Here is a 22,633-nt window from a genome sequence, read left to right on the forward strand (position 1 = left end):
CTATTTTGTCTGATATAAGAATTGCTGCTCCAACTTTCTTTTGTTTTTCATTTGCATGGAGTATCTTTTTCCATCCCCTCACTTTCAGTCTGTATGTGTCCCTAGGTCTGACGTGGGTTTCTTGTAGACAGCATATATATGGGTCTTGTTTTTGTATCCATTCAGCCAGTTTGTGTCTTTTGTTGGAGCATTTAATCCATTTACATTTAAGGTAATTATTGATATATATGTTCCTATTACCATTTTCTTAATTGGTTTGGTTTGTTTTTGTAGGTCTTTTCCTTCTCTTGTGTTTCCTGCCTAGAGAAGTTCCTTTAGCATTTGTTGTAAAGCTGGTTTGGTGGTGCTGAATTCTCTTAACTTTTGCTTGTCTGTAAGGGTTTTAATTTCTCTGTCAAATCTGAATGAGATCCTTACTGGCTAGAGTAATCTTGGTTGTAGGTTTTTCCCTTTCATCACTTTAAATATGCCCTGCCACTCCCTTCTGGCTTGCAGAGTTTCTGCTGAAAGATCAGCTGTTAACCTTATGGGGATTCCTTTGTATGTTATTTGTTGCTTTTAATATTTTTGCTGGTTTTAATATTTTTCTTTGTATTTAATTTTTGTTAAATTAAATAACTTGTTTTTAGTTTTTGATTAATATGTGTCTTGGCATGTTTCTCCTTGGATTTATCCCATATGGGACTCTCTGTGCTTCTTGGACTTGATTGACTATTTCCTTTCCCCTATTAGGGAAGTTTTCAACTATAATCTCTTCAAATATTTTCTCAGTCCCTTTCTTTTTCTCTTCTTCTTCTGGGACCCCTGTAATTCAAATGTTGGTACATATAATGTCCCAGAGGTCTCAGAGACGGTCCTCAACTCTTTTTTCTTTATTCTGCTCTGTGGTAGTTATTTCCACTGTTTTATCTTCCAGGTCACTTACCTGTTTTTCTGCCTCAGTTATTCTGCTATTGATGCCTTCTGGAGAATTTTAAATTGCATTTATTGTGTTGGTCATCATTGTTTGTTTGCTTTTTAGTTCTCCTAGGTCCTTGTTAAACATTTCTTGTATTTTCTCCATTCTATTTCCAAGATTTTGGATCATCTTTACTATCATTACTCTGAATTCTTTTTCAGGTAGACTGCCTATTTCCTCTTCATTTGTTTGGTCTGGTGGGTTTTTACCTTGCTCCTTGATCTGCATATTTCTCTGTCTTCTCATTTTTTTACTGTGTTTGGGGTCTCCTTTTCGCAGGCTGCAAGTTTGTAGTTCCCGTTGTTTTTGGTGTCTGCCCCCAGTGAGTGAGGTTTGGTCAGTGGCTTGTGTAGGCTTCCTGGTAGTGGGGACTGGTGCCTGTGTTCTGGTGGGTAGTGGGGACTGGTGCCTGTGTTCTGGTAGGCTTCCTGGTGAAGGGGACTGGTGCCTGTGTTCTGGTGGGTGGGGCTGGATCTTGTCTTTCTGGTGGGCAGGGCTGTGTCTGGTGGTGCGTTTTGGGGTGTCTGTGACCCTAGTATGATTTTAGGCAGCCTCTCTGCTAATGGGTGGGGTTGTGTTCCTCTCTTGCTAGTTGTTTGGTATGGGGCGTCCAGCACTGGAGCTTGCTGGCCGTTGGGTGGAGCTGGGTCTTAGTGTTGAGCTGGAGATCTCTGCGAGAGCTCTCACCAATTGATATTACATGGGGCCGGGAGGTCTCTGGTGGTCCAATGTCCTGGACTTAGCTCTCCCACCTCGGTGGCTCAGGCTTGGCACCCGGCTGGAGCACCAAGACCCTGTCAGCCACACGGCTCAGAAGAAAAGGAAGAAGAAAAAAGGAAGAAAAAAAAATAAATTAATACAATAATAAAATGAAAAAATAATTAATAAAAATAAAAGAAGAGAGCAACCAAACTAATAAATCCACCAATGATAACAAGCACTAAAAACTAAAATAAATATAAAAATCAGAAACAGGGCTTCCCTGGTGGCGCAGTGGTTAAGAGTCCGCCCGCCGATGCAGGGGACACGGGTTCGTGCCCCGGTCCGGGAAGATCCCACATGCCATGGAGCGGCTGGGCCCGTGAGCCATGGCCGCTGAGCCTGCGCACCCGGAGCCTGTGCTCCGCAACGGGAGAGGCCACAACAGTGAGAGGCCCGTGCACCGCAAAAAAAAAAAAAAAAAAAAAATCAGAAACAAATCAGTTGCAAACAGCAATCCCCAAGTCTACTGTTGCTCCCAAAGTCTGCTCCCTCGATTTTGGGAACATTCGTTGTCTAGTCAGGTATTCCACAGAGGCATGGTTCATCAAGTTGATTGTGGGGATTTAATATGCTGCTCCTTGGGCTGCATAGAGAGATTTCCCTTTCTCTTCTTTGTTCACACAGCTGCTGGGGTTCAGCTTTGGTTTTGGCCCACCTCTCTGTGTAGGTCACCCTCAGGCATCTGTTCCCGGCCAGACAGGAGGGGGTTAAAGTAGCAGCTGATTAGGGCACTCTTGCTCACTCAGGTCGGGGGGGAGGGAGGGGTACAGTAGTCATAACTGGAATGCAGGGTGAGCCTCCAGCGGCAGAGACCAGCGTGACATTGCAACAGCCTGAGGTGCGCCGTCTGTTCTCCCAGGGAAGTTGTCCCTGTATCTCGGGACCCTGGCAGTGGCGGGCTGCACAGGCTCCTGGGGGTGTGTGGATAGTGACCTGTGCTCGCACACGGGATTCTTGGTGGCTGCAACAGCAGCCTTAGTGTTTCATGCCTGTCTGTGGGGTCTGAGCTGATAGCCGCGGCTCATGCCAGTCTCTGGAGCTTGCTTAGGCGGTGCTCTGCCTTTCTGTGGGCACACTGGGGAGGAATGCTCTCTCCTCGTGCACGCTGAAAGGATGGTCTCTTGCCTCTTCAGCAGGTCCAGACTTTTTCCCGAACTCCCTGCCGGCTAGCTGTGGCGCACTAGCCCCCTTCAGGCTGTGTTCACGCAGCCAACCCAACCAAGTCCTCTCCCTGGGGTCTGACCTCCGAAGCCCCAAGCCTCAGCTCCCAGCCCCCGCCCGCCCCTGCGGGTGAGCAGACAAGCCTCTCAGGCTGGTGAGTGCTGGTCGGCACCGATCCTCTGTGCGGGAATCTCTCCGCTTTGCCCTCCGCACCCCGGTGACTGCGCTTTCCTCCGTGGCTCCAAAGCTTCCCTCCGCCTACCCCCGTCTCCTCCAGTGAAGGGGCTTCCTAGTGTGTGGAAACTTTTCCTCCTTCCCAGCTCCCTCCCAGAGGTGCACGTTCTTTTGTCCCTATTCTTTTGTCTTCGTTTTTTCTTTTTCCTTTTGCCCTACCCAAGTATGTGGGGAGTTTCCTGCCTTTTGGGGGGTCTGAGGTCTTCTGCCAGCGTTCAGTAGGTGTTCTGTAGGAGTTGTTCCACGTGTAGATGTATTTCTGATGTATTTGTTGGGAGGAAAGTGATCTCCATGTCTTACTCATCTGCCATCTTGAAGGTCCCCCCCCCCAAATTAATCATTTTAAAGTGTACAATTCACTGACATTTAGTACATTCACAATATTGTGAAATAATCACCTCTATCTAGTTCCAAAACACTTTCATCATTCTAAAATAAAATCCTATACCCATTAAGTAGTAACTCTCCATTCCTCCCTCCTCCCAGCCTCTGGCAACCATCATTCTGCTTTCTGCTTCTATGGCTTTACCTATCCTGGATTATTTCATATGAATGGAATCACGCGATATATGTGATATTTTGTGTCTGACTTTTTCACTTATTGTAATGTTTTTGAAGGTTCGCCCACATTGTAGCATGTATCAGTACTTATTCCTTTCTCTTTTTTGAATTGTGGTAAAACATACATAATATAAAATTTGCCATTTTAACCATTATTTAGTGTATAGTTTAGTGGCATTAATTACATTCACAATATTGTGCAACCATCACCACTATTTCTAAAACTGTTTCAACACTAAACAGAAACTCTACCTATTAAGTAATAAGTCCCCATTCCCCACTCCTCCCAGCGGTTGGTAACCTCTAATCTAATTTTTACCTCTATGAATTTACCTATTTTAGATATATCCTGTAAGTGGAATCATACAATATTTGTCCTCTTGTGTCTGGCTTATTTCACTTAGCCTAACATTTTCCAGGTTCATCCGTGTTATAGCACGTATCAGAATAAATCCTTCTTATGGTCGAATAATATTCTGCTGTATGGATATACCACATTTTGTTCATCTGTTGATGGACACTTGTGTTGTTTTCACCTTTTGGCTCTTGTAATAATGCTGCAATGAACACTGCATACAGGTGTTGTTTGAGTCCTTGTTTTCAGCTGGTTTGGGTCTGTATCTAGGAGTGGAGTGGTTTGCTGACCTCTGGTCTAGATTATGTATAATGATAAACTAAATTCCAGAGTGGTTAAGCCTCAGTCTTGATAATGCATAGTTTTATCAGATTTCTAAATTTTTGCCAATTTGGTCTGTGTGTAATGGTGTTTCATTGTGATTTTAATTTGTATTTCCTGATTTCTAATGGGGGTGAACATATTTCCACATGTGTATAAGCCATTGAATTTCCTGTTTTGTACTATGCCATTAATTTTCCTATTGATGGTTTGCCTTCCTAAATTAATATTAATGAATTGATGTCTCCAAATAATGTTTACTTTGTATTTCTGCAGAACAAATAGTGGAGAAAGATGAAGGTCCGTATTACACTCATCTGGGATCTGGCCCCACGGTAGCCTCCATCCGGGAACTCATGGAGGAGCGGTGAGTGATGCACAGATGTCCAAGGAGAAGTGGGCAAGTTGTTAACAGAATATGGCTTTTAAGCACCTCTCGTTTTCATTGCCTTATACTAGACAGCCTACAGAAAGGAATCCCTGATACACAGACTGAAAAGTTGAATGTGGGATTTTCACCCCCAGGGCCCAGGGTTTCTTTTTTCTATAGGTCTGCCCTTTACAGATCCCCATAACCCCCTTTTATCTCACTCTTTCTTGAAACAGTTTTTATTAAAGAAATGGGGTTAAATGGTTGTGTGTCCTGTAGAGTTTCTCATGGTCTGAAGTTTGCTGCTACCTTTCCTGTGGTATTGTTTAACAGGTTCTTCTGCCCTGTGTCGTGTAAATTGGTTAGATCTAAAGGCTTGATCAGAATCAGATTGTTTCTTTCTTTCAAAATTACTTCCTAGGTGGTGTTTTGTACCACCAAGAGGAGAAATGTATGCCTCGTCTTTGGCCAGTGGGCACCTATTCACGTTGTCTCCTGAGTCCTTTTGACATGATCCTAGTTCTTGATTTCTCGTATTTTTATTGGGGGAAGAAATATTTAGAAAACAGACTCTGGGTGCTGGGGGTGCTCATTTTTCTAGGCCATTTCAGTAGAAAGAGCCAAGAGGTATGTGTAGGTTTTTTAGTTTTGCTACTGTTTAGTGATTAAATACACACACTGAGTTTATATACACTTCCAATTCGAACTCAAGACTATAGGGCTTTTACTTGACAGCTCTGTTTTGCTTTTTTAAGCAGTTTTGTACTGATAGAAACTTTAAAATCTATGTACGTGTCCACAGTAGCTATTAAATACTGTGAGTTCCAGTGTGTAGAGGTAAAAATAGCTTGGTGATTGAGAGCACATGGACACTGGAGCTAGACTAAGGTCCAGTCCTGGCCCTTCCACTTACTGATGAGTTCTTTGGTAAGTTGCTTTTCTTCTCTGTGACTCGGTTTTCTTATCTGCAAAATGGAGAAAATAAAAGTACATACACTGGAGGAGAGTTATGAGGATAAACTGAATTGATGTCTGGAAAGCACGTAGTGCTTACTAGTAAATATTACATACAGGGTGTCTACATCATATCTGCATTTACTGACTGCATTTTTATAACAAACATTAGTATTTTAATAGCAAAGGCGTAAATTATGTAAGACATAAACATGTTTGCTCATACATATACGTAGACATACAGATGTGTGGAAGGCTGGGGGCTGAGAATTATAGCTTAGAATTTCTACAAATTTGGGGACCAGATTTTGTCTGACCAGGGTAACTAATACTGTCATTAATATAGCAGGGAACATGATTTTGAACTAAATAACTGTAGTGATATCCCTGAATGAATAAAAGGTAAGATGGATGGAGCACAGTGATCTGCTGTAAACACTTATCGTGTACCATCTGGAAAAATTTGTGTTCATAGAAGCCCATCAGAAAAGCATTTGATCCAGGACCCAATCTGTAAATTCAAGACTGATTGAAAGAGCACCTCTGAGTCCATAAGAATCATCAAAAAGTCTACAAATAACAAATGTTGGCAAGGATGTAGAGAAAAGGGAACCCTAGTACATTGTTGGTGAGAATGAAACATTTACAACAGTGTGTGGGTTATTCACGCACGCCTGCATGTGCCCACATGTGTATGTGTTACAGCTTCGAGGTTGGAGCGGGCATTATTTTGGCCAGCGAGTTTTTTTTTTTTTTTAACATCTTTATTGGAGTATAATTGCTTTACAGTGGTGTGTTACTTTCTGCTTTATAACAAAGTGAATCAGCTATACATATACATATATCCCCATGTCTCTTCCCTCTTGCGTCTCCCTCCCTCTCCCTTTCCCTCTCCCACCCCTCTAGGTGGTCACAAAGCACCGAGCTGATCTCCCTGTGCTATGCGGCTACTTCCCACTAGCTATCTATTTTACGTTTGGTAGTGTATATATGTCCATGCCACTCTCTCACTTTGTCACAGCTTACCCTTCCCCCTCCCTGTGTCCTCAAGTCCATTCTCTAGTAGGTCTGTGTCTTTATTCCCGTCTTGCCCCTAGGTTCTTCGTTACCTTTTTTTTTTTTTTTTTTTAGATTCCATATATGTGTTAGCATACGGTATTTGTTTTTCTCTTTCTGACTTACTTCACTCTGTATGACAGACTCTAGGTCCATCCACCTCACTACAAGTGACTCAATTTTGTTTCTTTTTATGGCTGAGTAATATTCCATTGTATATATGTACCACATCTTCTCTATCCATTCATCTGTGGATGGACACTTAGGTTGCTTCCATGTCCTGGCTATTGTAAATAGAGCTGCAATGAACATTGTGGTACATGACTCTTTGAATTATGGGTTTCTCAGGGTGTATGCCCAGTAGTGGGATTGCTGGGTCGTATGGTCATTCTATTTGTAGTTTTTTAAGGAACCTCCGTACTGTTCTCCATAGTGGCTGTATCAATTTACGTTCCCACCAGCAGTGCAAGAGGGTTCCCTTTTCTCCACAGCCTCTCCAGCATTTATTGTTTCTAGGTTTTTTGATGATGGCCATTCTGACTAGTGTGAGATGATACCTCATTGTAGTTTTGGCTTGCACTTCTCTAATGATTAATGATGTTGAGCATTCTTTTTGGCCAGCGATTTTTGTGAGGAATCTTGACACTATTTTTTACAGGTTGAGGGCTGCAGGGGAGTCAAATGTACAGGTTTGATCTGGTATAGTTTTTATGTGTGTTTGTTTTTTGGTAGCAATTTTGCAAGATTTCTAGACAGCTCTCTCAATAACTTTTAGTTATAGAAGAGTATGTTTTGAAATAAGGATTAAGAGATAATGATAAAGTTGAGATTTGTCCTTTTTTTTTTTTTGTCATTGCTTTAAAAATAACAGCCAAGTGTAGATTCTCCAGAAACTGATCCAAGGGAGGAATTCCTCTCAAGACCAGGAATACTTGTGTTTTTCCTCAGCAACTGGTTTATTTTTATCTTAAGGGCCTTGTAAATCATGGAACAGATTGTGTTTCCATCTTTATGTTGGCTGCTTGTAAGCTTAGAGCCAGATTTGTGTATCCTCATTAGGAGGAACGTAATTTCTCATCTTTGGCCCGTGGGAGCCTATTCAGGTTCACTCCTGAGTCCTTTTGACATGACCCTAAGGAGTCTTCATTAGCTTCCTTGATTTCTCATGTGATGAAATGTTCTAGGCTCATCTCTTAAAAATATGCACAAGATCCCACCATCTGCATTTTGCATAACAACATCATGTCTATCTGTTTCCCCCTTTACTCTGATTTCATCACCTGTTATTTTTATCACATAGACATCTTTTTAAGCTCCTTCTGGAACAGGAGGGGAATGAATGATTGCTGAAAATCACCTGGAGGGGGGTCTAGTTTGTGAATGATCCAGGCTGTCTCTTTCTCTAGACTTCCCGCCCAACCCTTACTCTGCAGGACCACTCCACTGCCAGGAGTTGGCCAAGGCAAAGAGGGAAGAAAACTGAAATCCAGGGGATGTTGGTGCTTTTAGTTTATCTGGGAAAGACTGTGAAAGGAGGAGGTTGAAAGCAAGTCCTAAAATATTATCAGATTTGTTAATGGGTTCCATACCTCCTGGGTACCCAGGTCCTTGTTGTCATAGATAATTGGAGTCAGGTGTTCAAACCCATATCTGAGAATGGCCTGCTGCACAGGGCCACGTGTCCTCTAACTGGAAAGGGGATTCTCTGCAGCCTAGGAGTTCATTAAATGTTCATGCTAGGAATGAAAGCACCAACACCGTGCCAGCAAATCCTCTGAGTGTGGGGGGAACTGGTCTTATTAATGTGTGATAAAGGTAACCCTGAAGAATCACAACTTTAGATCAGCGGTTATCAAGCTTGAGCATGCTTCAGGTCTCTGGAGGACTTGTGAAAGCGCAGATCGCTGGGCCCCACCCCAGGGCTTCTGACCCAGCAGGTCTGGGATGGGACCCGAGAGTCTGCATTCCTCCCAAGTTCCCAGGGGATGCTGGTCCCAGCACCACCTTTGAGAATCACTGGCTAAGACGATGAAGTTACCCTTTAGAATAAGGTTTCAGCCTACCCTTCCAGACTTAGTGTAGGGTCTAGGAGTTCACCTGTATCCTAGCCTCTTAATGATAGGCCGGAAAGTAAGACATTTAAGAAAAAAGAACTAAATCCAGAGTTGGTTGGTTGTCTTTAAACACAGAGATGGTTCTGGTTAAAAAAAAAAAAAAAAAATTCTAACTGATCAGACAGTGCTTGGCCCTTTTATTTGCTCTCAAATATGAAGTTCACTACAGGAAGCATTTCTCACAAGGATGAGACGGTGGGAAAGGTCTTGGTCAGAAAGCCCTGGTCTGTGTCCTCAGCTCACCCTCCTGTGGGGAACACGATATCCTGTCCGTTCCAGTGCGAACAGTATGGTCACCTCAGGTTGTTCTTCCCACAGCGACCCCAGGACACACTGAGTGTCCAGGCTCTGCGCTCCTGATAGATGCTTGTGGAGCTGAAAGTTTTCCAGGAACCAAACAAAAGCAGCACTATCTGGTCTTTTCCTCTTGAGCCAGACCACGCTATATAAACTCCCCAGAGTCCTGTCTCCAAACACATTCTATAAGGGACTAACGTAGCCTTAGAATTTTAATGTGGCAGTTATCAGCTTTTCACCTCATTCCTGAGGTCTTGAGTGAAATAGAGAACATTGAACTCAGAGAAACCTTAGATCAGCACTTTTTTTTTTTTTTTTTTTTTTTTTTTGCGGTACAAGGGCCTCTCACTGTTGTGGCCTCTCCCGTTGCAGAGCACAGGCTCCGGACGCGCAGGCTCAGCGGCCATGGCTCACGGGCCCAGCCACTCTGCAGCATGTGGGATCCTCCCGGACCGGGGCACGAACCCGTGTCCCCTGCATCGGCAGGCGGACTCTCAACCACTGTGCCACCAGGGAAGCCCAGAAGCATTTTTTTTAATATTTGTTTTCTTTTCCAATTACAAAAATAAAACATGTCTATAAAAGTCTGTTTTTTAAAAGTCTAGAGTGAATAAAGCTCTCTAATAATTATCCTTCTTAGAAGAAAAAAATTTTTTTTAAGTTTGACGCATACGTTACTATTTTTTCTAAGCATTTGTGAAGAGACACATACGTATATAGAGAAATTTTGAACAAAATGGGGTCAAGCATACTATCCTCATGTTTGTAGCTATTACCCCCCACCCCACTTAATTTCTTTCGTGTCAGTACATACAGTTCTGTAGAATCCTTTTTGACAACTACATGGTTTTCCATTGCATGGACATTTGTTTTATTATGTTTTATTTAGCCAGTCCTATACTGGATATTTAAGTTCTTTCTAAATTTTCTCTTGTAGATGCAACAATGAATATCTTGTTCCTAAATCTTGGTGTATTTGTACAGTTATGTCTGAGGTAGAGATTCCTAGAAGTAGAGTGGATGAGATAAAGAATTATGTGTAACTATATATGTATTTATATAAAGAATATGTAAAACAGAATATGTAGTAGCTATGATAACATTATCCTCTATTAAATAGTATATTAAAATATGCTGTGACCAAATTGGATTTATTACAGAAATATAAGGATTGTTTGCTTTAGACAGTCTGTTAAAATAGCATACCTTGTTAATTGACCAAAGGAGAAAAACCATTCAATCATCTGTGTCCTTAGTTGCTAAAAATGTATTTGATAAAATTGATCGATTCTTGATTAAAAATCCTTAGAACAAGGACTTCCCTGGTGGTGCAGTGGTTAAGAATCCGCCTGCCATTGCAGGGGACATGGGTTCTAGCCCTGGTCCGGGAAGATCCCACATGCCGCGGAGTAACTAAGCCCGTGCACAACTACTGAGCCACGTGCCACAACTACTGAAGCCCGCGTGCCTAGAGCCCGTGCTCTGCAAGAAGAGAAGCCACCGCAACGAGAAGCCGGCACACCGCAACAAAGAGTAGCCCCCGCTCACCGCAACTAGACAAAGCCCGCACGCAGCAACGAAGACCCAATGCAACAAAAAAAACGAAAAGAAAAGAAAAAAATCCTTAGAACAGGAAACCCTTAGTAGAGCCCTTCAAAGTAAGGGAGTCTCTATCTCTGTCCCAAAGTCAGCGAGCTTCATGCCCAGGGATGAGTAGTTAGAAACATTTCCAGTAAAGTCAAGAAATAAGCAAAGATGCCTGCTAGTGCTTTGGAAGGGGCTGGCCAGTACAGACACAAAAGAGATGGAAATAGAGGCATGGAAAGTGGAAAGGAGGAGGTGGCAAATAACCAGTACTTGTAGACAATAATATTATTGTACTTGAAACTAAAAAGCTATTAAAAATAAGACAATTCAGCAAGATGGATGTTTACAGTATTAAGAATAATTAATATTTACTGGGCTCTTCCCTCATGCCAGGAACTTCAGAGTACTTTAAGGCACTCCCTGTGGATTATCTCATTTGATCTTTTCCCAAGCCTAGGAGACAGGAACCATTTTTATATCCATTTTACAGATGAGGAAACTGAGGCTTAGAGAAGTTCAGTCATTTGGCCATGGTCCTGTAACAAGGAAGTGCTGCGCTGGCACTCAAGCCCCAGCTCTCTGACCTCCAAGGCTGCACTTTAACCACCACTGCCCCCAGGTAGCTGTGTGGTCTTGGGCAGGTCAGTTCAGCTCTGGGGGCCACAGTTTCATCACCTCTGAATGTGGTGAATCCCTGAGTGTGTGCACACATGTATGGGCCAGGGCAGGGGTGTATGCAGGAACCAGACGTGTTTACTGTCCAAGGGAATCTCAGAGCCAGTTTGTACTGGGTAGGGTCACTTCCCCCTGGCCTCAGCTATCTTGTCCTCATCTGTTCAAATGTCATTTGGGGATTGTTGAAAGAGAATAATAAAGGTTTCCCCATTTGTTTTGTCTGTTGCATTTTACTGAATTTATAAATAACTAACTCTGCTAACAGGGCTGGATACAAATGCCTGTGTTGAGCCTTGCGTTTGAGTGCTCAGAGGTAATAATCAGAGACCTTCTGCCCTGGGACAGAGCGGAGCCGGGTGGACCAGAGGCCCTGGGAGTCTGTAAGTGGAGCTGTGTCCACAGAGGCTTTCACACGGAATAAACATTTAAATCTTTCTCTTCCTTCTCTATTGCCCCACAGTAACTAGAAACCCTAGCTGAAACACACTGAGGCTTGCCTTCTTACCAAGACTTGCTCTCCTTTGGGCTTCAGCTGTGCTAATGGTCCCTTCTGTCTCCCTCTCCAGGTACGGAGAGAAGGGGAAAGCCATCCGTATCGAGAAGGTCATCTACACGGGGAAGGAAGGGAAGAGCTCACGTGGCTGTCCCATCGCAAAGTGGGTACGTGTCAAAGCTCCACAGCCCAAGCTGGGCCGGGGAGTGGAGGGCAGGCGTGTGCACTGTCCAGGGAGCTGTGAGCCAGCATCTGGTGCTGGTTAGGGTCATCTTCCCCCAGCTTCAGCTGTTAGTCCTCACTTTGTTTAAATGCCAGCCTCTGATGTCCAAGGCTGGCCTTGGAACTGCTCTGGTCATTACGCTCAGCTCGTACTGCCCCTGTGGTTCAGGGCTGCAGAGGGAGGGAGGAGAAGCGGAAGCTGGAGATGTCATCTTGCTCAAGGCTGAGCCCCACCACGGTCCCTGTGACTCCTCTGCCCGCTTTGTGTGCCCTGAAGCTGCAGGTGTTCCTGTCTCCTGTCCACAAGAACTAAGCCTCTGGGCAGGGGCAGGGACAGCATTGCTTCTGTTTTACTTCTGAGCCACTGTTTGCTATAAGGCAGCCTGTGTGTCTTGGCAGAGGGGAGGTCAATGCCTCAGACCCCAGTTTCACCCAAAGTTTTCTGACCTTGCCCTTCCAGTCCTCGTAGAGCCCTGTGGAACCGGTGCCCAGAGCAGCAGCAAGGTTATCAGGTAGCTGTTTGCTCAGTGCTTGGTAGGGAGAATACGCATGGAACATAGAAGGCTCCATCCCTGTGTTCAAGCTGCTTATGATGTAGAGACACAGGAAGTAAGATCACGGAGACTTGAATAATCGAGCTTTAACACTGAGAGGCAGACTTGGTGCTGTAGAGTTCAGGGGCAAAAGGGACATGACTGGCAGGAGGAGTGTTCAGGCAGTTTCCCAGAGAAGGTGGATATGCGTGGGGCCATATTAAATGGGCCAGGAGAAGGTAACAGCATTCCTGGTGAGGAGAATCATATTGACAAAGGCAAAAAGGCTGGGTGAACATACACACGGCTCACTTTGAGTGAGGGATGGTGGTAAGATGAACTTTGTCATCCTCTGTCCGTCTGCACACATGCCTGTTTTTATCTGGTCTGTACCACATGCCTTTGCACCTTTATGTTTAACGAAAATAAAAGGTGTCTGAACCTGCACTACCACATATCCGTTTGTAGCCATTTTCAGACAGTAGTGAAGAATTATCTGGAAAAATTTGGAATACTTAAGAGTATTCACAGGTATGTAGAAGCATGTTGTCCCCACCCTTGTGAAAGACGGTCATTACAGTGGGAGGTTGACTATGTCTGCGGCTGAGCAGGGTGGGGTGTTATCCCCCCAGAGAACCTGTTAGAGAAATGGCATTGTCCCTCTCTCCTGCTAATTCAGGCAGTTGTTGAGGAATTCCAAAGTCTTGGGCAAGAAACTGAAGATCCTTGGGGCATAGGTAGAGATAGGGACTTCTCAGCTTCAGAAACAGCACCTTAAAGAAAGAAAACACCTGGCTATGTGGATGTGTTGAGGATGAGAACATGCATTTCCAGTCCCCGGACACCCATGGTCAAGCTTTAGCTCTTGACCAGCACTTGTATGTCTCTGCTGAGGGCTGAGGAGGAAGTTGCCCAGGTAAAGCGTGAGATCAGTTTCTGGGGCTGTGAGAGGAAAGCAGAATGATGGGGGAGGAACTTGGTCCTCAGAACTTTGGTCCTCCAGAGTCTGTGGACAAACGCCCAGAGCGGGACACATGTAGCACAGTGCTTTGTCCAAAGGTTGGAATAACTTGTGGGTATCACCAAGTCTGGTGGGGGATGCCAGCTTTGAAAGAAAAGCTTAGATAGAAGGGAATACATAGTGACAGAGAGGTGAGGAAATTCTGTATCTGATGAGTGAAGATAAAAGGAGAGAGGAAAGAAAATTTTTTTATGAGAAGAGTGGTAGATCATAGAACTGTTACAGTGGCAAGAAAAAGGCCGTGCTGAGTTCTGGGGTTTTTTTTTTTTTTCCTCTTTTATAACCATCTCTCATAGTGTGGTGGACTTCTCTTATTTTTTGCCTGCACAGCCACCAAATACCCTATGTATTTTGGTTGTAGAGCTCATCTAGAGTTCCACCTCCTTGGAAGTTAGAGAAGAGGCAGGTGTTCCCTTTCCCTGCCCCCCACCCCTGGGGAAGTGACCCACAAATGCTAAGAAGGACAGATTATCCTTGGTGGCGGCATGGCATCAAGAGCGCAGGAAGTGGTCCCTGGCCACGGGGGACTGGCAGCATCCAGCTGCCTGTGGTGGACAGTGCCTTCTGTGGCTCTCCCCACTTCCCCTGTCCCATGTCTGGAGCCTGGGTTTTCTTTCCAACTGGGGTTCATGTCTGTGTTTGCAGCCTGAACCCCCAACCAATACCTTCATTACAAGCAGTGTACCTGACAAGCTCTAGACTTAACCGGCTAGGAACTTGGGGGACAAAGCTGAGGTGCATCATGGATGTCCAGCAAATGTGTGTTGAGAGAATGATCTAAGAAGGCAATGGGGACTACCCAGAGAGCCTGCTGGTAGTCTCTGATTTTAAGGTGGCCTGTACAACGTACGGAAGTCACCAAGCATGGGAGTAAGGGAGTGACCCGTGGAGCATTCCAAAGGCTCAGAATAAACAGAGGCAGCCAGAAGCAAACACTGCAGATGGGAAAAATGGGCTTTCGGTAGAAGAATCATAGAGATACTGCTTCGCCAGCCTGTAAAGGTAACAGGTCAGAGGCAGATATTTGAAGACCCTTCAGGGGCATGGTAGAATAGACTTGCTGGGGAACCCCGGTAGTTGGAACTAAGTACCGAGGGTGAGAGTTATGGGGGAACAGATTTGAGTTTCTGCCTGGTGCTGTTCTAGGTTCAGCGCTCAGGGAATCCCTGCCCAGAATCTAGGTGATCTGTTTACAGTCCTGTGATGGCGTGTGAACAGTCTGCGTTGCCGTGCTCGAGTGTTGGTTTGTTCACACCTTACGTTGGCCTTTGACTTTCGCACTTTGTGTATTTCACCCTGCTGGGTTCCTTCCTAGAGTGTGGATAGGGAGCTCCGCTTTGTTATAGCTTTTTTGAGTGTACCCAGAGACCTGTGAGGGTGCCACAGGGCTGTCTGCTCATGCCTAGGCACCTTTATGTGTTTGTCACTTGGGAAACCCAAAGGGCGTGACCTCAGTCTCGACTTTGACAGGTCGGGTGTCTCTGTGTGCTCTGAACGTGTGTTGCACATGAGTGCAATTAGTCGATGCACTGCCCAGGCAGTGAGCAGAGGTGGACAGTAGTGTCTCAGAAACCCTAGTACCTACGATGCGTGCAGATGCCCATGAAATGCCCGGCTCAGTCTGCAGTAGGCCAGTCACACAGGGATATGATTAATGGCGTATATTTACTGAGCCACAAAAACAATTTTATAAATAATGATGTAATCGATGCTTCCACAAAGGGTGAGGGTGGGGGACACCATTATTGCTGTGGCTCAAAACAGGAACTCTTGGCCAGTTATATGTTTTGTGTAGCATACAAGGTGTCCTTTAAATTTTTGAAGCAAATTCTGATACGTGCTGCATCATGGATGAAACTTAAGGACATTATGCTAAGTGAAATAAAGCCAGTTATTAAAGGACAAATGCTGTATGATTCCACTTCTGTGAGGTACCCAGAGTAGTCAGGTTAATAGAGTCAGAAAGCAGGATGGTTGTTACCATGGGCTGTGGGCAGGGGAGAATGGAGAGTTAGGGTTAAATGGGTGTAGAGTTTCTGTTTGGGAAAATAAAAAGTTCTGGAGATGGAAAAAGTTCCGGTGATACTTTGCACAACAGCGTGAATATACTTAATGCTACTGAGCTGTACACTTAAAATGCTAAATTCTAAGTTACATATATTTTACTACAATTTTAAAAATTGAATTTGGTGTTCCTGTGTTTAAAAGGAGAGATTTCATGTGAAAATCTGGATTTCTGTTTTCTTCTTGCAAAACTGGAAGAGGTAGGTACACTCGGCTGGAGTTCCCACCAGGCAATGGTTGATGGAGAGAGGTCTGGCTTCCCACCCCCACCCCCACCCCCAACTCTTTAGTTGTACATCTGGCCTGCTTTCCTTATTGCTATTTCCTGCCCGGTGGCTCTCTCAGCATCTCCCTGCACTGACGTACTCATGACCAAGTCTGTCTCCAGCCCAGACATCTCCTGAGCTCCACACCCATTCTGTTGGGGCTGCTTAGAATAGCCACTCCAGTGTTCCAGAGTGCCTCTGGCCTCAGCATGCTCCCTGCTAACCTGCCAGGAAACACGGCCCACACTCACCCACTTTTCTGCGCCACGAAACGTGGAAGTGATTTAAGACTTTTCCCTGTCCCTCAGCTCCTATAGTCAGGTGGTCCCAAAGTTCCCTTTCTTCTAAAGGTCTCTAGAATCCATTCCTTTTCCTGTTTCATTCCCCCCATTGTTCTAGTTCCGACTTCATCTGTTTTGCTTGTGTTACGTCAGTGGTCTCCCCATTTCACCCCTCTCCCGACTATCTGCGCCCCTTGCTAAAGCATGTAGTTATGTATATAAGTGAGCCCCCTGCTTATAGTCCTTTGTAGAAGCCCCGCCTCGAGTCCTTGTCCCTCCTCCTGCCACTCAGAGCCCTTCCCAGTCTCCCCTCTTCACAGGTCCCCACATCTTATCGAGTCACAGAATTCCCTGGGATTTTGGGGGGAGATTCAGCCACCTCATCCCCCACTCCTGGACCCTTTGCCTTGACACATCTTTGTGTGAGCCAGGACGGTGTTTAGGGAATGAGTGAAGAGGAGAGCAATGCCCAAGGCCTGTGCTTTTTTGTTTTGTTTTGTTTTTATTTTAATTTTTTTTTTGCGGTACGCGGGCCTCTCACTGTTGTGGCCTCTCCCGTTGCGGAGCACAGGCTCCGGACGCACAGGCTTAGTGGCCATGGCTCACGGGCCCAGCCGCTCCGCAGCATGTGTGATCCTCCCAGACCGGGGCATGAACCCATGTCCCCTGCATCGGCAGGCGGACTCCCAACCACTGCGCCACCAGGGAAGCCCGCTTTTTTGTTTTTAAACAGCCTTATTGAGATATAATTCACACACCATACAATTCACTCATTTAAAGTATATAGTTCAATGGGTTTTGGTATTATTAATTTTTTTTAATTGTGTTAAAATATACATAACATAAAATTTGGCATTTTAACCATTTTTAAGTGTACAATTCAGTGGCATCAATTACATTCACATTGTTATGCAACCATCACCACAGTCTATTTCCAAAACTTTTTTATCATCCCATACTGAAACTCTATACCCATTAAACAATAACTCCCCAAACCCTCTCTCTCCGCCATCCCAGCCCCTGGTAACCACCATTCTACTTTCTGTCTCCATGAATTTAACACGTACAGGTACCTCACGTAAGTGGAATCATACAGTATTTGTCCTTTTGTGTCTGGCTTGCTTCACTTAGCATAGTGTTCTCAGGGTTCACTCATGTTGTAGCATGAGTCAGACCTTCGTTCCTGTTTAAGGTTGAGTAATATTCCATTGAATGGACGTGCCACATTTTGTTCATCCATTCGTCAGTTGACGGACTGGGCTGTTTCTGCCTTTTGGCTATTGCTAGGTAATGCTGCTCTGGCCATGGGGGTACAAGTACCTGTCCAAATCCCTACTCTCAATTCCCTTGGGTGTATTCTTAGTTGTGCCTGGTTATATTTGTTTAAATTTTTGAGGAACTACCAAAAACTGGTTTCCACAGCATCAAGACCCTTGCTTTTTAACTAAAAACATACAGATATGCACCGTTTTCTCTGCAGATGTTTTAGGACAACATAAAAAATCTCTGAATATGTTTTGGCTTATAATTTTATCTATGTTTTGGGTTGGCCAAAAGGTTCGTTCGGCTTTTTCCGTCAGTTGGCTCTAGTAGCGTTTAGTTGTCTTTAACTTCATTCGAAACAATTGGATTGGATTGTGACAGCTGTCATATCAGAGTGCATTAAAAAAAAAACATCAAAATTGGTGAATTTTTGTGTAGACATTTTAATGTTGAAGATGGAAGGAAAAACAACATTTTTGGCATATTATGATTTATTATTTCAAGAAAGGTAAAAACGCAAAAAATGATTTGTGCGGTGTATGGAGAAGGTGGTGTGACTGATCACATGTGTCAAAAGTGGCTTGTGAAGTTCCGTGCAGATTTCTTGCTGGACAGTGCTCCACAGTCGGGTGGACCTGTGGAAGTTGATAGCGAATCAAATCGAGATATTAATTGAGAACAATCAACGTTATACCACGCGGGAGATAGCCGACATACTCAGAATGTCCAAATCAAGCGCTGAAAATCATCTGCACCAGCTTGGTTACGTGAATCGCTTTGATGTTTGGATCCCACGTAAGTTAAGCGAAAAAAACCTTCCTGACCGTATTTCCACGTGCGATTCTCTACTCAAACTTAATGAAAACATTCTGTTTTCAAAACAAATTGTGACGGGCGATGAAAAGTGGATACTGTACAATAATGTGGAATGGAAGAGATCGTGGGGCAAGCGAAGTGAATCACCACCAACCACACCAAAGGCCAGTCTTCATCCAAGGAAGGTGATGTTGTGTATGTGGTGGGATTGGAAGGGAGTCCCCTCTTATGAGCTCCTTCTTGAAAACCAAACGATTAATTCCAAGTACTGCTCCCAATTAGACCGACTGAAAGCAGCGCTTGATGAAAAGCGACCAGAATTAGTTAACAGAAAACGCATAATCTTCCATCCGGGTAATGAAAGACCGCCTGTTTCTTTGATGACCAGGCAAAACCTGTTACAGCTTGGCTGTGAAGTTCTGGTTCATCTGCCATATTCACCAGACATGGCACCTTCGGATTTCCATTTATTTAGGTCTTTACAAAATTCTCTTAATGGAAACAATTTCAGTTCCCTGGAAGACTGTAAAAGGCACCTGGAACAGTTCTTTGCTCAAAAAGAAAAAGTTTCAGGAAGATGGAATTATGAAGTTGCCTGAAAAATGGCAGAAGGTAGTGGAACAAAAGGGTGAATATAGGGTTCAATAAAGTTCTTGGTGAAAATAAAAAATGTCTTTTATTTTTACTTAAAACCCGAAGGAACTTTTTGGCCAACTCGATATTCTTATCCCTAAGTCTATATACATCACCAATGACTCAGGTTTTGTAGTAATTGTTTTTTTATTTTGCTATTTAATGTTTTTCTTTCCCTAATTATAATGATCCTTTAGCCTGTGTGGTTGCTGTCGCCGAGGCGTGACGCCCCTGGTACACTGCCCTAAAGATCTGCGCCCGCAGGTCTGTTGGGCAGAGGTGAGGGGGTGTGGCATCCATGCAGAGGATCATGGGTGCCCGGCTCCTGTGATTCACAGCACCCCCGCCCCACCTCCCTGCAGGTGATCCGCAGGCACACGCTGGAAGAGAAGCTGCTCTGCCTGGTGCGGCACCGGGCAGGCCACCACTGCCAGAATGCCGTGATCGTCATCCTCATCCTGGCCTGGGAGGGCATCCCCCGAAGCCTCGGAGACACCCTCTACCAGGAGCTCACCGATACCCTCCGGAAGTACGGGAACCCCACCAGCCGGAGATGTGGCCTCAACGATGAGTATGTGGACGGTCCCAGTGGGCAGGGGTGGGGCAGTGGGGTCAGGGCCCTGTGTGTCCTGCCAAGTTAGGACTGTGGTGGAAAGAATGCTTACCTACGGATCTGGCCTGGGGTCTGGCCCTGGCTGGGGAGGCTCTCTTGACTCAGCTTAGCTTTGCTTTCCGCCCCAGGTTGACTCTGAGGCTCTAATAGTGGTAACAAGTGTGGAAAAGTGTGAGAGCCCCGCTAATATAAGGCATCAGTGGTACTCACAAGACCTACCCTTATAGGGTCCCCTCCCCCATCTTTTAAATTAAGATATTTTTACTTACAGTAAAATTCATCCTTTGAGGTGTACAGTTTGAAGAATTTGACAGATGTTTACGGTCATGTAGCCACTGCCACAATGAAGATATAGAAGAGTTGCATCACCCCCCAGACTCCACCGTGCCCTTTTATAGCCAGGCGCTTCTCCCCACCCCTGGCAAACACAAATCTTATTTCCTGGGGCTTCCCTGGTGGTGCAGTGGTTGGGAGTCCGCCTGCTGATGCAGGGGACACGGGTTCGTGCCCCGGTCCGGGAGGATCCCACATGCCGCGGAGCGGCTGGGCCCATGAGCCATGGCCCCTGGGCCTGTGCGTCTGGACCCTGTGCTCCACAACGGGAGAGGCCACAACAGTGAGAGGCCCGCGTACCGAAGGGAAAAAAAAAAAAAATCTTATTTCCTGTCCCTGTAGGGTTGCCTTTACGAGAATGTCATGTGAATGGAACCATACATCATGTAGCCTCCTGAGTCTTGCTTCTTGCCCTGAGCACAGTGTTCTGAGTTTCATCTATGGATGTGTGTATCAGTAGCTCATTCCTTTTCACCACTGAGCAGTATTCCACTGTGTGGGTGTGTCACGATTTGTTTATTCATTCCCCAGTTGGAGGGCATTTGGGTTGTTTCTGGATTTTATTAAGTGTTGGATGGTAAAGTCAGTGTTCATTGGTTTAAAGGCCTGTCAGCACCTGGGCCTGCAAGAAGCAGGCATGTTCAAACTCTGTGGTTCACATTCTTCCCGTTTGTGTGGTCTGTGTTGGAGCTGGTCAGGATATTAAAGTTAAGGCAAAGTGTAAACGTTATTGGGTTTTTGATTAGATCCTCCCCAGCCATCTCAAACAGCCCGTGTGCTTCTCCCCGCAGCACACTCTCAGACTTCAGGCTCGGGTGGGAGCCAAACAGGCTGCTCGGAGCTGATTCCCTGCCCACAAGGGTAGAGATTTGGGAAAGGAGCTGAGGTCAGGGAAGGATGTCATGGCCGTCACTGGGAGGCCAGTGGATGCCAGGCCTCAACAGGGCCTCCCCCCGAGGAAGGGGGAAAATTCCAGAACTAAAAATGTGCCTCGTATGCCTAACATGTGATATATGTTGCAGCCGTACCTGCGCTTGCCAAGGCAAAGACCCAAATACCTGTGGTGCCTCGTTCTCCTTCGGTTGTTCCTGGAGCATGTACTTCAATGGCTGCAAATATGCTCGGAGCAAGACTCCTCGCAAGTTCCGCCTCGCGGGGGACAACCCCAAAGAGGTGAGCACAGCCCCACAGGGAGCATGAGACCCTCCCACTCACCCTGTTCCACCTACTGCCTTTAATAGTCCCGGTGGGATGTAGGATTAGCACACTGTGACTCAGATGTGTAGAAAATGGAACTTCCTTTCTTTTTTTTGAACTGACCTTATCTTGCAGTGAAATAAAGTATGTGGGGTGTAGTGTGGAGGAATACGATGAGTGAAAAATTAGACTTACCAATTACAGGTACCTCAGACTCTTGCAGTTTAGAAAAGTCTCTTTAAGGTAAATGTTCAGATTCCTCATTAGAACTTGACCCACTTAAAGGGTTATTTCTCCCCTCCATTCTTCTCAAGACATCTTTCTGGGTGTGACGTGTGGCACAAAGAGGGGCCACTGGCCCTCAGGCCACCTTCTGGCCGATGCTGGATGTCCCGAGGTGTCCCTCATCCTGCCTGGCTGCTGGGCCCACATCTCTGTGCACTTGTCCAGTTGTCTAGGTCCTTGGTGTCTCCTTGCTGGGGGCCTGGCACGGTCCTCGGGCACTGGTCTGGCATCCACATGGTATGGCCACTAGGCCTGAGGCCTCCTCCCGCCCACCAGAGCTCCTCCCCAACCCAGTGACAGCAGCACAAGGGGCCTCAGGGTCTCCTCTGCAGGCCGAGCTTAGGCTGGGAACCAGAAGCGTCAGGTCAGGTCACCTCCCACTCTGCCACTTCTCTGTTGCCCTGGTTATGAGGGCCATCCCAAGGGGGTCTCCACTTGGAGTCCAGATGCAAAGCAGGCATAGGCCTGAGTGGTCTCTCTGTCATGTCTCCTCCAGCCTCCCTGCCTTCTGCCTCTGCTACTGTGAGAGGGGTACTGGATCCAGGCAATACCTTGATCCCAGCCTCTACCTTCCAAACCTCTCCAAGCTCCTTTTACCAGAAGGGCTTCCCCATTTTCCAGGAGACAGGGACTCTCCTGGGGCACATTTTTTTTACACCACATGTAAATTTCTATGCTCAGACTTCCAAGCTTTGCATTTCAGAAATAAAAGGAAGCACGTCCAAATTTAGAACCCCTTTTTTCCCCTCAAAGCCCAGCTTTCTGACTATTACACGACCTAGTCTAAGAGTCTGATTTGACACTAGACTTTTACTTATGGCAGTGCCTGGCCTCCCCCAGAAGCAGCAAATGCAGTTGCTTCAATGAATGGAGGAGTCCCAGTGCCACCAGGAACTAGGAATTACCATGAATGAAAATAATGGCTTTAATTTCTCACAAATACTTTCCCTGTTCCATCAGCTACCATTTCCTGTGCACTAAGTGCTGGGTACTCCGCCCAGCACCTCACAGGTGTCTCAGTTAATCTCATGACAGCCTGAGGATCTAGGCCCTGTTACTGCTCCCTTTACACGTGAGGCAAATGGTTTGCCCAGGGCCATGTGACAGTGATGATGAAGTCAGCATTTAAACCCTGGCCTGTGTTTCCCCAGAGCTCACAAGCCTCACCCCCGTGTTGTGCTGGCTTCCGGCCCACTATGCTGGTGGCA

At 45.6% G+C, this 22,633-nt stretch overlaps 1 protein-coding gene across 9 annotated transcripts in view; it reads left to right on the top strand.

The window, feature by feature from the left end:
* TET3 (tet methylcytosine dioxygenase 3) overlaps nt 1-22,633 on the top strand; it is a 111,380-nt gene that overhangs the window by 80,170 nt on the left and 8,577 nt on the right. For all 9 annotated transcript variants that reach the window (XM_027099092.1, XM_027099093.1, XM_027099094.1 and 6 more), the window contains 4 exons: nt 4,629-4,719; nt 11,972-12,065; nt 19,360-19,568; nt 20,966-21,116. In XM_027099092.1, coding sequence (XP_026954893.1) covers nt 4,629-4,719; nt 11,972-12,065; nt 19,360-19,568; nt 20,966-21,116 — 545 coding nt within the window. The remainder of the gene's footprint in view (nt 1-4,628; nt 4,720-11,971; nt 12,066-19,359; nt 19,569-20,965; nt 21,117-22,633) is intronic.

Source organism: Aethalodelphis obliquidens, unplaced genomic scaffold (assembly GCF_003676395.1).
Source record: "Aethalodelphis obliquidens isolate GAN/ISIS:26980383/991018 unplaced genomic scaffold, ASM367639v1 scaffold128, whole genome shotgun sequence".
NCBI lineage: Eukaryota > Metazoa > Chordata > Mammalia > Artiodactyla > Delphinidae > Aethalodelphis > Aethalodelphis obliquidens.